The sequence below is a fragment of the Meleagris gallopavo genome, chromosome 10 (assembly GCF_905368555.1).
Source record: "Meleagris gallopavo chromosome 10, MGAL_WU_HG_1.1, whole genome shotgun sequence".
In the NCBI taxonomy this organism is placed as follows: Eukaryota; Metazoa; Chordata; class Aves; order Galliformes; family Phasianidae; genus Meleagris; species Meleagris gallopavo.
Window position 1 is genome coordinate 11,797,727 of NC_139413.1, and position 12,126 is coordinate 11,809,852.

At 35.2% G+C, this 12,126-nt stretch overlaps 2 protein-coding genes across 3 annotated transcripts in view; one reads left to right on the forward strand and one right to left on the reverse strand.

Annotated features, from left to right (window-relative positions):
* PLPPR5 (phospholipid phosphatase related 5) overlaps window positions 1-12,126 on the forward strand; it is a 203,121-nt gene that overhangs the window by 44,424 nt on the left and 146,571 nt on the right. For both annotated transcript variants that reach the window (XM_085232183.1, XM_085232182.1), the window contains exons 2-3: window positions 1,695-1,875; window positions 11,320-11,408. The gene's annotated coding sequence lies outside the window, so the exon portion shown is untranslated. The remainder of the gene's footprint in view (window positions 1-1,694; window positions 1,876-11,319; window positions 11,409-12,126) is intronic.
* PLPPR4 (phospholipid phosphatase related 4) overlaps window positions 1-12,126 on the reverse strand; it is a 30,647-nt gene that overhangs the window by 5,821 nt on the left and 12,700 nt on the right. The window contains exons 2-6 of the mRNA XM_085232175.1: window positions 10,253-10,438; window positions 8,447-8,576; window positions 6,524-6,719; window positions 2,196-2,253; window positions 808-981 (exon numbers count right to left, since the gene is read on the reverse strand). Of these exons, the coding sequence (XP_085088301.1) occupies window positions 808-981; window positions 2,196-2,253; window positions 6,524-6,719; window positions 8,447-8,576; window positions 10,253-10,438 (744 nt within the window). The remainder of the gene's footprint in view (window positions 1-807; window positions 982-2,195; window positions 2,254-6,523; window positions 6,720-8,446; window positions 8,577-10,252; window positions 10,439-12,126) is intronic.

Below are 12,126 nucleotides of genomic sequence, written 5' to 3' on the forward strand. Positions count from 1 at the left end.
TTATGGATTTATTATTATACTATAATTCATTGTTGACTTCTTTGGGTGTCAAATGCCGTCCCACTGGTTGTTATGACTATCTTATTCGCTATTACATTGTCAGTAGAAGTTCCTTCTTGCTCCCAGGAACCTGGATTAACACAGTCATGTTGGAGATGTATTTCAAGGAGCAAGCAGAAGCATCCAACATTTCCTGCAGTCAGATACAAACAGGCCTATCCTACGTGCATCCTTACAGCACTCTTCTGAAGTGCTCCATCTGTTTCAGTACCGTACAGATTAAGTGCATAGGAGTAAACTGGCTTAGGTATCCTATTTCCCTTGCAAAACTTCCCCAAAAGCTCTAAAGAACCATAAGGGGTTAATATTGACTTTGATTTCCTGTAGGTTTAGTAGTTCACTCAGTGGCGTTGCTGTGCAATAAATCATTTTTTTAGGAAGTGTGCTCACACTGGCAGCAAGTACTGGTTAATCCAATATTTTCCATGTATTATGCTTTGAAGTGTGGAGTAGAAAATATGTGTATCCTAAATAAAGTGCATCATATTAGAGCTGCTTCTGCATACAGTACTAAACTATTATATATCACTTTGTGCATTTTCATGGCACTTTGAATTGAAATACATATTTGCTTTTCCCTGCTTCTTCTTAGAAGTGATTACCCTCAACACCATCATCTTCAACACATTTGGATTATATTCTTAATTATGGTACATTACCATGACAAAATATTTTCATTTAAAATACCAATACTCTTATTGTATACACATTTTATTTTCTAAAACATAATGACATCTATGTATTTACCAAATAGAGAGCAATTCCTCCTCCAATGAGAAAGCCACAGTAAACATCAACTGGGTGATTCTTATACTGAGTGATTCGAGTCAGACCACATATAATTCCACAGATGATAAAAGCAAAGACCAAAAGTGGCTTCAGAAGTTTTGAGGAGTCTGTTAATGTAGAATTGAAGTACATCTTAAAAAAGAAAGAGATGAAGAAGCAGTTATAGAAACTGAAATTTACCTCAGAAGATATATGAATTTCACACATTAAGTATTTCTTGGAGACTTAAATTGCTGTTACACTAATGTTGAAGATAATCAGTTTAATTTTGTTTAGCAGCCTTGTTAAAATCTACTCAATTACTGTAGGAAGGTCTGAAATCACAAGCAATGGATTTCTGAAAGCAGAGGCAACGTTGCTTATTGATGTCAATTAGGATAAAGATTTTATGCCTAAATAATGTTCACATTCAGAACCTAAATGTAAACGTGACTAAGCAGTCCCTGTGTCAGAAATATAGAAGCCAGATGAAAGCTACAACTTATCACCAGATGCTTTAGTGAGCTATTTCTCAACTGGAGGTGAAGATGGGAGGTAAAGGGAGGTAAAAAATACTTCAAATTTTCACTCTTTCCCAGGCTGAAAAAGTACTGGCAAGTTCCCAGTACGCGTGCAATTACTTAGTTTGATTAGTGAGTTGCTGTTGTTTTTCCCACCCCTCTCTGGTTTTATAGCATGAAGGATGGAAAATTCTTTTTAAATTTCAAATAGGTGATCACTCATACATATTTGAGCCCCCATATTGAAGAAATGTCAGTGGTCAGATGTGGGAAATCAGCTATAATCACTGAAGCATGTCCTAATATTTCCTGCTAATTACTGGTTTTTATTCCCTTGCTTTGCAGTAGCATCTTTGAGGCCTTAGAGAGTGGCTGTGCCAGTTCATCAATGATGCAATTCTATGGAGGTCAAATGAAACTAGATCACATAAAATGTTTGTGCCTTAAAGCCTGAAGTTTAAAAACAATGAGTCAAGTGAAGAGAGCAGCAAAGGAAAGATAAAACATATAAAGGCTGATTTGAATGGTAAGTTAAAACCGTCACCTTATAAGATAAATAAGCATTGCATTTTATATGTGAATAACATGAAGCACTAAATACTTTAATATTACAGTGGATAATGTTGCTTCTTAACAAAGAGTGTGAAGCAGTCGCATCTTTTCTGTATTCCTTATAGAACAGCTTTTATTTTAGCTGCTGATAATTTCATTTCGCTTTTAAATTGACGGGATAAAAACTCATATCTGTTCAGAATGTCCAGGCAATACATCACTGTAATATGTGCAGCAAATTACATTCTGACTTTCGTCTTATTTAAATGAAAATGAATAGAGTTGATTACTCACCGAAATGTACACTGCTGCAAAGGCTGCCAGGGTGGCATGTTGAGATGGGAATGACTTTCTGCCAAGGAAGGACACTCAAATTATGCTTCTAAGTTCAAATATACTGTGCTAGTGTTCATTTGAAAAAATACACTGGATGATACAGTAATTTCAGCTGATACTTCCTAAGCAATATATGATCAATCATTAACATTTACATTCAAGATTTCTATTCTATAATCTGGAAAAAGAACTAATGTCAATATTTAGCATGGAATTATTTTTGTGTGCTAAGCATGTAGGTATACTATGAGTGTGAATGAGCTCTAGACAGATGCTTGATTTTAAGAGGGACATTTCTCTAAATTTGTTTCTATAGATAAATTTCTATAATAACTCTTATACGTATTTCTAATTATACCAAATATTTAATGAGTGAATGTGGTTCTCACGATTACTCCTACTGGTTTCATTTGGACCTTTGATGTAAGAACTTGTCAGCTATGTATACAACTTGGATAGTCAAGCCCTACTTTCATCTTTATTTGCTATGTTTTCAGTCTTTTTTTTTCCTTTTTTTCCTTTCCTTTTCTTTTTTTTTTTTTTAATTTTAATTTTAACATTTTATAACACGGTAGGAGTTAATGGAGTACAAAAACATGGAATGACTTTTTAGATGTTAACAAGTCCTTTCCTGAAGCACAGAACAAGAGTGTAAATGAAAATTTGTCCAAACTATGTGAGACAGTAGGCAAAATCTTATTTTTCTTATCTTATTCTTATCTTATACCCATTTCAATTGGCTAAAAGCAAAAAAGCAAAAAAGCAAAAAAAAAAAAAAAAAAAAAAAGAGAATGTAAAGAAGAGATTTTACATAGTAGAGGCAAAAATTTAGCTGGGCGTGGATTCCGTAACACCTATTCTACGGGAGACATCTAATCCATGGCTTGCGGAAGCCCTAAAAAATTCTGAGCTCTAGAAGTGAATACTTCAGATGTGTATCAGATTACAGCTGTACATTTTTCTCTTTAAATGGCATGGATGTGTAACATACTGGCTGTTTTTTGGTGAAGAAGAGTATGCCTATCCTGCAGTCACAGGAGCCACTTTCACCTGAGATAGGCTGAAATAGAAAGCTCAGCTTGGAATAAATGCTTGAACAATCATTCAAGGTGGTTTTTGACAACCTCACTGGGCTCCGTGTTTCTGCATCCATTTTTTTCTAGCAGCACCTCAGCTAAATTAAAATAGCAAAGATTGAAATATAGTCCTTTGGCCTTAGACATTTTTCTGCAAAGGAGTAGATTCTGCTTTCTAAATTTATTTGCTATGCATTCTGCTTTGTCTGTTCTAAATAATTCATTCGTAATGAAATGTGTGAATGTAGGTCAGTGTGAATGCCACGCTGCTGACCTGAATTTGAGCTCATGGCTCCAGCAGATCCTTGACTCCAGCCAAGATAAAATCAGTATGATTCCTTTTTTCACTTATAAAGACAGACCTAATTTTTTTTTTTCCTTCTCCTGAGCAAGCCTTTCTCAGTTTGTATCCCTGGTTCAGGGGAGGGCAAGAGGGTAAATATATGAAAAAATATAGGTGCATATAATGTCTATCAACTCCTTTACTCTGTGCGGGTTTTAGTATAAGCATACATTTCCTTACAGTCTCTGTGGAATTATTCTGTAGGTTTGATTCTATGAAGCTTAGTATCAATCAGAACTTAACCTAAATTTGATGGCATTTTGCTGACAAGATACGTCACTATGCGACATCAATTTTCTGTTTATTCTGTTTTCTATTCACATGCTTTTAGAGCTAGCACAGTATGTGCACTCTGTGTACTTTCTAATGGTGACGCTGCTTTTGCTCTTCTCTATTTGCTATCTGTTCATCTAAAATGAAAATAATTCAAGCTAAAAATATAAAGCCTTTTTGCTTGGCTCTTTATTGAAAAGGTGAACAAAGGTCTCAAAGAAAACATGCCCTGGGCTCATGAGACAGTATATCACTCTGAATGCTCATGCATGAGGAATGCGTGGAGGGGGAATAACGATAGAGAGTCATACTGAGTCAGAACATCAGAAACAACAGAGGATAGAGAACTCACTAGAGATCTGAATAGAAATGATTGAAAGGATTCTTTGAAGATTAACAGAGGAAAAAGGATGAAAGAAAAAAGATGCTGCAGAAAATTAATTCATAGGGGAGTCTAGAGAAGAATTTCTAGAGCCAAAGTTTCTAGAATGTACAAATTTAAAAAAGAAGGCCATTATAAATGTCATAAGAACAAGTCCCTTAAAAACTGAAATTGCTGAAGTCAAATTAATCTTCTGAGCTAGAGAAGTTATATTGTAACTCCCATACTAGGTGACTGAAGGAAGTACTGAACAGCAACTGCTGTTCGCTTTGCTAAAGTTGTCACAGTTATATGAAAACAAGAATTTGATAATGGAAAATGACAATAAAATTTTAGTAAGGAAAAACTGAGGGTGCGATCAGATGTATCAGAATATTATAGTTAATCAAATATGTCCTCTATGATAGGAGTAAATTTGACTTATTAGTATATGGTTGTCTTCCTAAGAAATAGTAACGCAAAAACCCACTGCTTACTCTTAATCTGTTACAACTGTTTCACTGGTGTTTTTTTTTTTTTTTTTTTTTTTAAAGTGGTGATATTTAAATATAAATATGATTGGAGTTTTTGGAATGGCTGCAGACAGCCAATTTAGGGCATTGTATTTGAGATGATAACAAAATGAATGAGAGCAATTGTGAAAATTTTCCTTCCTATTCAACCTGTAAATCCGCACCAGTTTCACAGGGAAACTGTGTAGTTGCAAGACATTGCTCGCAAACATCCGGATTCAATGGCAGTATCGCAGTAACAGCAGATGGTTACAGGAGTGAGGTGAAGGCCAAATCACTTAAGCCAAATGAAGATACAATCATGCCCAGATACATAAATAACAAAGATGGCAAATGAATCAGTGTACGAGCCTCAGCTGACCAAGCATATTTCAGATCAAATAAATAATTGAGAATCTCTAATCGTTAGTGAAATTGGTTTGTCTCAGTGAATAGAGACAGATTAGGAAATTTGCTGTAAGATACTTTACAGAGTGAATGATTTTATGATTCTCAAGTATGTAAACCACTGAAATCAATGAACATAGGTTGCTCTGAAAGTAATGCCTCCTATGTATTTCCATGGAAACTGCAACAGATACGAAGAACTCAATAACACTATTTGATAGAACATATTCTTTCCCCCCCTATTTAGTCACCACCATTACCTATGTGTTTTTGTCAGCAGTGAACAAGAGCCTGCAAGCTGGGCTTGGAAAAATCTGTACCAGTGAAGGTGACCCATTGTCACCACTTCTGAAATGCACCATCCAGCACTCACTATGCTCACATCCAATAAGAGTCTCCATAAACGTTCAGAATGCATCAGTGAATGTCCGTAGGTGCCATTTTTTTCTGCATAGAGGGATTCAGTGACACACCTTTGCTTCTTACACACTTCCATGTCAGACACCACTTTGCTAGACTGTCCCTCTGCTGCCATCTGTCACATGGCAACAAAATGTAATGGAATATTGGTGGGAAGGTTCAACCTCTGCTAACATGTGCCTCGGATGTCATGGGCCAGCATACTAAAATAGGAGGCATTACTTTCAGACCAACCCTTATAAAAGTAAATAAGGTAGGGAAGATATGCCTTGGTGATACAGACAAAACATTTTATTAATATCTATGTGACAAAAATGCAATGCTATAAGGCATAAAGTTAAAACAGAAGCTAGCATCTTGACCTGCACAGAGAACCAGAAAAGACTGCAAAGCTTTAGTGAGGTGGATAGGACAGAAGAAAAGAAAACTGCTTTCCTGCCTGCTAATTGGGTACACAAGAAAATTATGCATCTCAGTCAGTAACAGAAATCATCATCACTTCAAACATTCTGTAATTCTGCTGCAATGTTATTAGAGAACAGGAAATTTTTAAAAAGCACCATATAGAAAAAATTTGAAGGACTGCAAAAAAAATGCAAAGAAATGTGATATAAATGACTAATAAGAGCTTAAACTGGCATGGAAAAGACAAGACTGCTATTGTATTCAATGAAGTACTTTGTGATGTCTCCTTTGAAGGAAGGAAAATAATTAACTACTTTTAACATGCTTCTGAATCTGAAAAAGATTTCCAAAGCCCACAGTTGGTCTAATGTCTTCATTAAAAAAATTAAACATCACTAAAAAATTCTTACGTTCTCTGCTTTATTACTTAAAGCAAAAAGCAAAACTCATGCAGACTTTATCTAGAAAAAGTAAAGGATAGAACCAACCTTCCAGCATTGATAATATTAGCATCAGCTCCTGAGCATATATCTTCCACAACATATGAATTCTCTGAGCAGGATACATTTAAGGATGTATAGTTAGGCTTGCAGACGGTCAGGAAATATGGTGCTTGATATCCTGTTGATAGCTGTATAATATCAGTAACAAGCGCAGTAGAACAAAGACCAAACACATGAACACCTAGAAAATAAAGCAATAAAGCTTGTTAAGTTTATTATATTTATAAATTAAATGAATCATTGTGTAAAATGCACTCAACATTTTACAGAGATCTGTGGCTCCTGTCATTGGGCTTGTGAGAATTCAACTGTAGTATAAGATCTTTTTCCTTTATGGAATCTTATTTCAGATTAATTCATTAATATAAAAATTAAGATTATTTATGCTTATTTTCTTCCTATGGATACTTAATATTTAGATTTGATGACCTGATCTACTCTGATATTTTTTTTTTTCACAAAACTAAACTACATTGGAATTGCTTCTATTTAGAAAACAAATTTTAGCTGCCTGTAGTACAACCATCTATTTAAGTGGAGTTTATGTGCTCACTCTGTGCTTGGATTTTCCCATTGGAACATTTTCATAACACAGCTGCTCATTAGATCACTGCTCTGAGAACCTGATCTCTTTTTATTACCAGGGACTCATCAGTTGTCAATAACTTTGGTGTATCTTCACACATCTTACATTTCTTGAGTACCAACTCCTCACCACAATTACAAAAATTCTTCTTGTCAGTGATCTGTTTTATGTTCCTGTCTGATTAATAATATCAAATTCACAAAGCAGTTAATTCAGTTTTTTAACTGAGCATTTTCTAATTGCTGTTTCCCTAAGGCTCTACCTCTAATTCGCTACTTGTATTTATATCAAATTTTCATCTCAGACCTGAAAGAATGCTGAAGTAATTGTTCTACCAAAAATAAACCACAAATTCAGGGTATGAATCAAAGATGAAATTAATGCATCCTTGAGCTTTCTTTGGTGATGAAACAGGATGCCATACTGGAGAAGTGGATGACATGGGGTATCATTAGCTCTTCTTATTGCTGCAACCTACAACCCCCTCTGTTCATCTCCTCACTGCTGCTCGTAGCAGGATATGCTTTATTGGCCACATATATAACCTTATATATATAACCATATATATATGTATATATCATTGTCTTCCTGCTTGCCAGCCTATAGACACCTAACGCGTAGTCCACCTAGGAAGTTTTCAGTCTGCTGTCCTGCAGCCTGTCTTCGCATATGCTGCCCTCACTGATGAAAACTTTCTGGAACGGAGACAACCTTTCCTTTAGCCATTCATTGGCAGAGGGACTTAATTGTGAGAGTGGAGCAAAGTTCAGCCAGCCTTTCAAGCTCAGCTTTGTTAAATACCAAAATAATACAATTCATCATGTCCCTCTCTATCATTATGTTGCCCTTTTTCAAGAGGTAGATAAACATGTAACAGAAAAAGAATATCAGGTCTACTGACAGGTTCTAACAGGTTGTTACTGTCATGCTGAATGCTGTATCAGCTGGGTTGAATTCTTTTCATACACTGAAGACAGGCAGGGGAAACTGTGCACTGAAACCATTAAAAGGAAGGCAGCGTGAAGTGAGCAGAGAAGGAAAAACAAACGATTATTTTAGAAAGACTGACAATGGACTAGAAGAGGAAAGGGAAAATGGAGAAAGTAGATACTACTTTATTGAGTGGGGGGCTGCTTTCTTGCTCCCCTTGACAGTTTCTTTTCACATTTTCTGGGGGAAAAAAAAAAAAAAAGAAAAAAAAAATCTATGCCTGTGTCAGCCCTGCAACTATTCTGAAAGGCTGTTTCAGAAAAGGAAATCTGCATGGTGGAAACTGAATGTACACAGAAGGCTTTTCTTTGTGAGTAACATTTGAAACCCACCAACAAATCTGACAGCTCTTCTAAGAAATGAATTGAAGTTGCATCCTCCTGCATTAATATTGGCCTCTGTTCCAATCCCATTTCTTCTTTTGGACAGGCAACAGTAGAGAATTCCTTCTCCTACCATTATCTGCAATGACAAAGAAGCTCTTAATTTAGATGTAGCAATTATTCGTAAGACAGCAATAGAATTTAAAGGGCTGAAATATTACTTGGACACAACTGATGTTTTCCACTGACACATACATTCCTTGAAAAAATGTGTATAAATATGTAAAAATTCAGTAATCCAATTTAACCTGTGTGAGAGCAACAAGAAAGTGGCACTGACATTAAATCCAAGCACCATAAAGTTTTGAAATGAGATCTTTTATTAATATGTTTGTATAAAGTTCTCAGTGGAATGGGAGCCTTGATCCACAGCAAAAATTGGATTCTTCTACAGTAAAAAAATAATAATCAGCAATTCTTGCCTTTCACATGATCCAGAACCACAGCAATATCTTTACTGTTCTTAAGGTGATTTTAGCCATCAGTCTTGGCCTCATGCCTAGTATTTGCTATCAGCTTCTAATTAGATGGTAGCCTACTCTTCCATAATTATTTAATTTGGCTTGGATTTTAACCAGGTCCACATAGTAGAATACGCTCTCTCCTTATCGCGCTCTGAAAAGAGATCATGACTTAATATACAGGCAATTGTAAACAGAAATAAGAAGAATATAAGTGAAAACAAATTGTTATTTGCTGGAAAATGCAGATTTTATAGTTTTGCAGTTTCCAGTTTTATTGTTTTCTTGTTATATATTGCAGCTTGAGAATCTGTGTGGGGCTTGTTAGAATTCAGAAAAAAATGATGTGTTGAAATATTGAAATGGAGGAGGAAGTTCTCACCACTACAAGGAAAATTCACATGGTCTATCAGCAGATGTGAAGTAACGTGGGTCTGTGCACAGTGCATACAGTACAATTAAATGCAAAGCATCTGAATTAAGAAGAGTCTGACATTGTAATGATCCATGTTTCTGCACACTAAGATCTCTCACTGACATTTCCTGTGCTTTATGAATGCACATAGAAAATTTCTCAAATCCCACAAGCCATAAGACGTGCCAATAATACATGTGGTAATTTTCTGTATTATTTTTGGGCTACAGTACAGGCCTGGTTAAAAGCAGTTGCTACTCATTAATAATGTATTACCAAGCTGCTCATATTCTGACAAGAGTTTCCGTTCTGCTGAAATCGTCTTCTCCCTTTGGATGAGCCATTAAACCAGTCTCCTGTCTGCTCTTAACAACTAACTCTCAGTTCAGATTTGTCCCAGTGCTGTTTGGGAAAATGAAATTGAGTTCACAGACAAGGCTGATGCACCTTACTGAGCAAAGCTAGTTCTAGAAAAAGTGATATGTTCAGCTAAAGCTGCCGATAAAAAAAATATATATATAGTGGTGTTTTTTTTTTAAGTGTTGTATCAGTTTCTTATGATATTCTGTCTGTAAACAGTTATTAATATTGTACAGCATTAATGAATGATTGTAACTATTTTCACTCAACTGTTGATGCTTTTTCTTAACTTAGTGCCTGCAGTTAGGATGGCATAAGTTAATGAAGTGCTACAGGAAATGCTCTAAGAGCTGTGCATCTCCTTTTGCTATAGGAGGATAAAACTGAATTTAAATTCCTAAAGTAATTAGTTTGGGTGATACTCTGCAGCCTAACTGGAGACAGAGCACTTACTTTCTTTATGCCAACTGAAACTCTGTTCAAAATCTTTAATAACTAATGGTGGCACCTCAAACTTACCGTAATTGATGGTCCAGCAAAAACCAGACTAAGCAACATCAAAAAGGGAACTGCTTCTTGTGTAGGTTCAATATATGGCATACTCAGACTCTTGTCATAGCAATTAAATCCAGAGTGAACTGGCTTGAAGACATCAGTAAGTTCAAGAAAATATAGACTAACAACAGAAGATGCCAATATGGGCAACTAGAAAAGAAGAAAGCAAAAAATTATAGGAATAGAATAGCATTGTATTTGCAGAGACAACATTCTTAATAAATCACTGTAATGTTTGCTATTTACATCCCACTGTTCCTTGCTATATTTGTTTTACCTTCTATAAATAATTAATTCTCTAGAGATATTATACTGTTCACTTGATATCAAGTAACTCTGTTGTCTACCAAGCTATTTAAAATACCCATTCCAATTTTCAGCTCACATAATTCAGCAGTTTCATCCATGAATCATTAATGGACAGGCTTTTAATTTAATTTTGTTTTTAGAAGTAAGTACAGCAGCACAATCTCCCCTGTGAGGTGTCAGGTTTCTGCTGTTCATCCTCACCCTTTCTGGTACTTTAGTTGCCATATATATGGCAGTATTTATACCCAAACCAATTTTTATTAAGATTCACAGTAACATTTAAAGAAAAATACATGATTTTAGAGTATTTTGCCTTGACACATTCATTTTGTAATTCTATCAAAAAGCAATTATTTTTGACAAGATTCAGTCTGTGTAGAATATGATGACTGTATTCACAATTCTTTTATCCTCTAGCTACTGGTGAATTTAACTTTCACAATTACTTACAGTAATTTATTAAGACTGAAGTTAGCTTTCCTGGGATAAACTTACCCCAGTTCACCAGTATCTCCTGAAAACAGAGATGCAACCAGTAATTCTTATAAGGGAAGCAATAGCAAAAAGACATTTTGAAGCCATTGGGTGATAAATGAGTAGATAGGGAGCTGCTTCCCCAGGATGGCCAGTGGGAAGGGTGACTAGCAACATGTGAGATTTGTCTGCATCCTAGTAGTGAATGCATAATAAATGATCAGAATTTTTTTTTTATCATTTCCCAGAGTTCTCAGTCAACAAGGCAACATTGCAGCCACTACCTGTGCCTCCACTGCAATTCAATGACTCCCTTCGTGTCTCTGTGATAATTAAGGTACCTGTGGATAATGTTAACTGCCTGCCTGCTTTCTTTCCTCTTTTATTTTTATTTTGGCTATCACATTAACTTTTCCTTGCTATTAATTGCTGCTGAAAAGGAGAAGCTTGAAACCACTGAATAGATTTGCTAAGACAAAAAATACTTCTCTTTTACATCAAGCACCTCACATTATAAGGAATATGAACTCTCCTGAAGTCATTTCAGGCATTATGAAACTATATTACCATTGCATTCTTCAGTATTTATAAACAACTAAAATTAATTGCTTGATTAAAATTGGTATAATTTATCCCATTCTATATTAAAATGAAAAGAAGTGATAAAACTGGATAAATATGTGTACTGGAAAAATGATGAATAAAAACTTAAAAAACTTAAAAAAAACGTGAACTGTATACGGCAGAGGGACAACAATTTCTTGCATTAATTAGCTATTTTCAGGTTTTCAAACCTTATGTTTCCTAAATGTGGAGTTTTTTGTACATATAATGTAATTTTGTTTGGTTAGGGAAGAAGGATACTTGCTAAATTTCTCTGAAACACACTTTTTAGTACACATTAGGATCTGTTTGAAATGAACAAATTCTGCTATCATCAACAGAGTTCTTCTGAACTGAATCTTCTGAAGGTGAAAAACAGAAAAATTTGTCTGCTACATTATCTTTGCTCAAGTTGATTCCATAGTAATCTTACCTAGGTCGAGAAGCTGTGA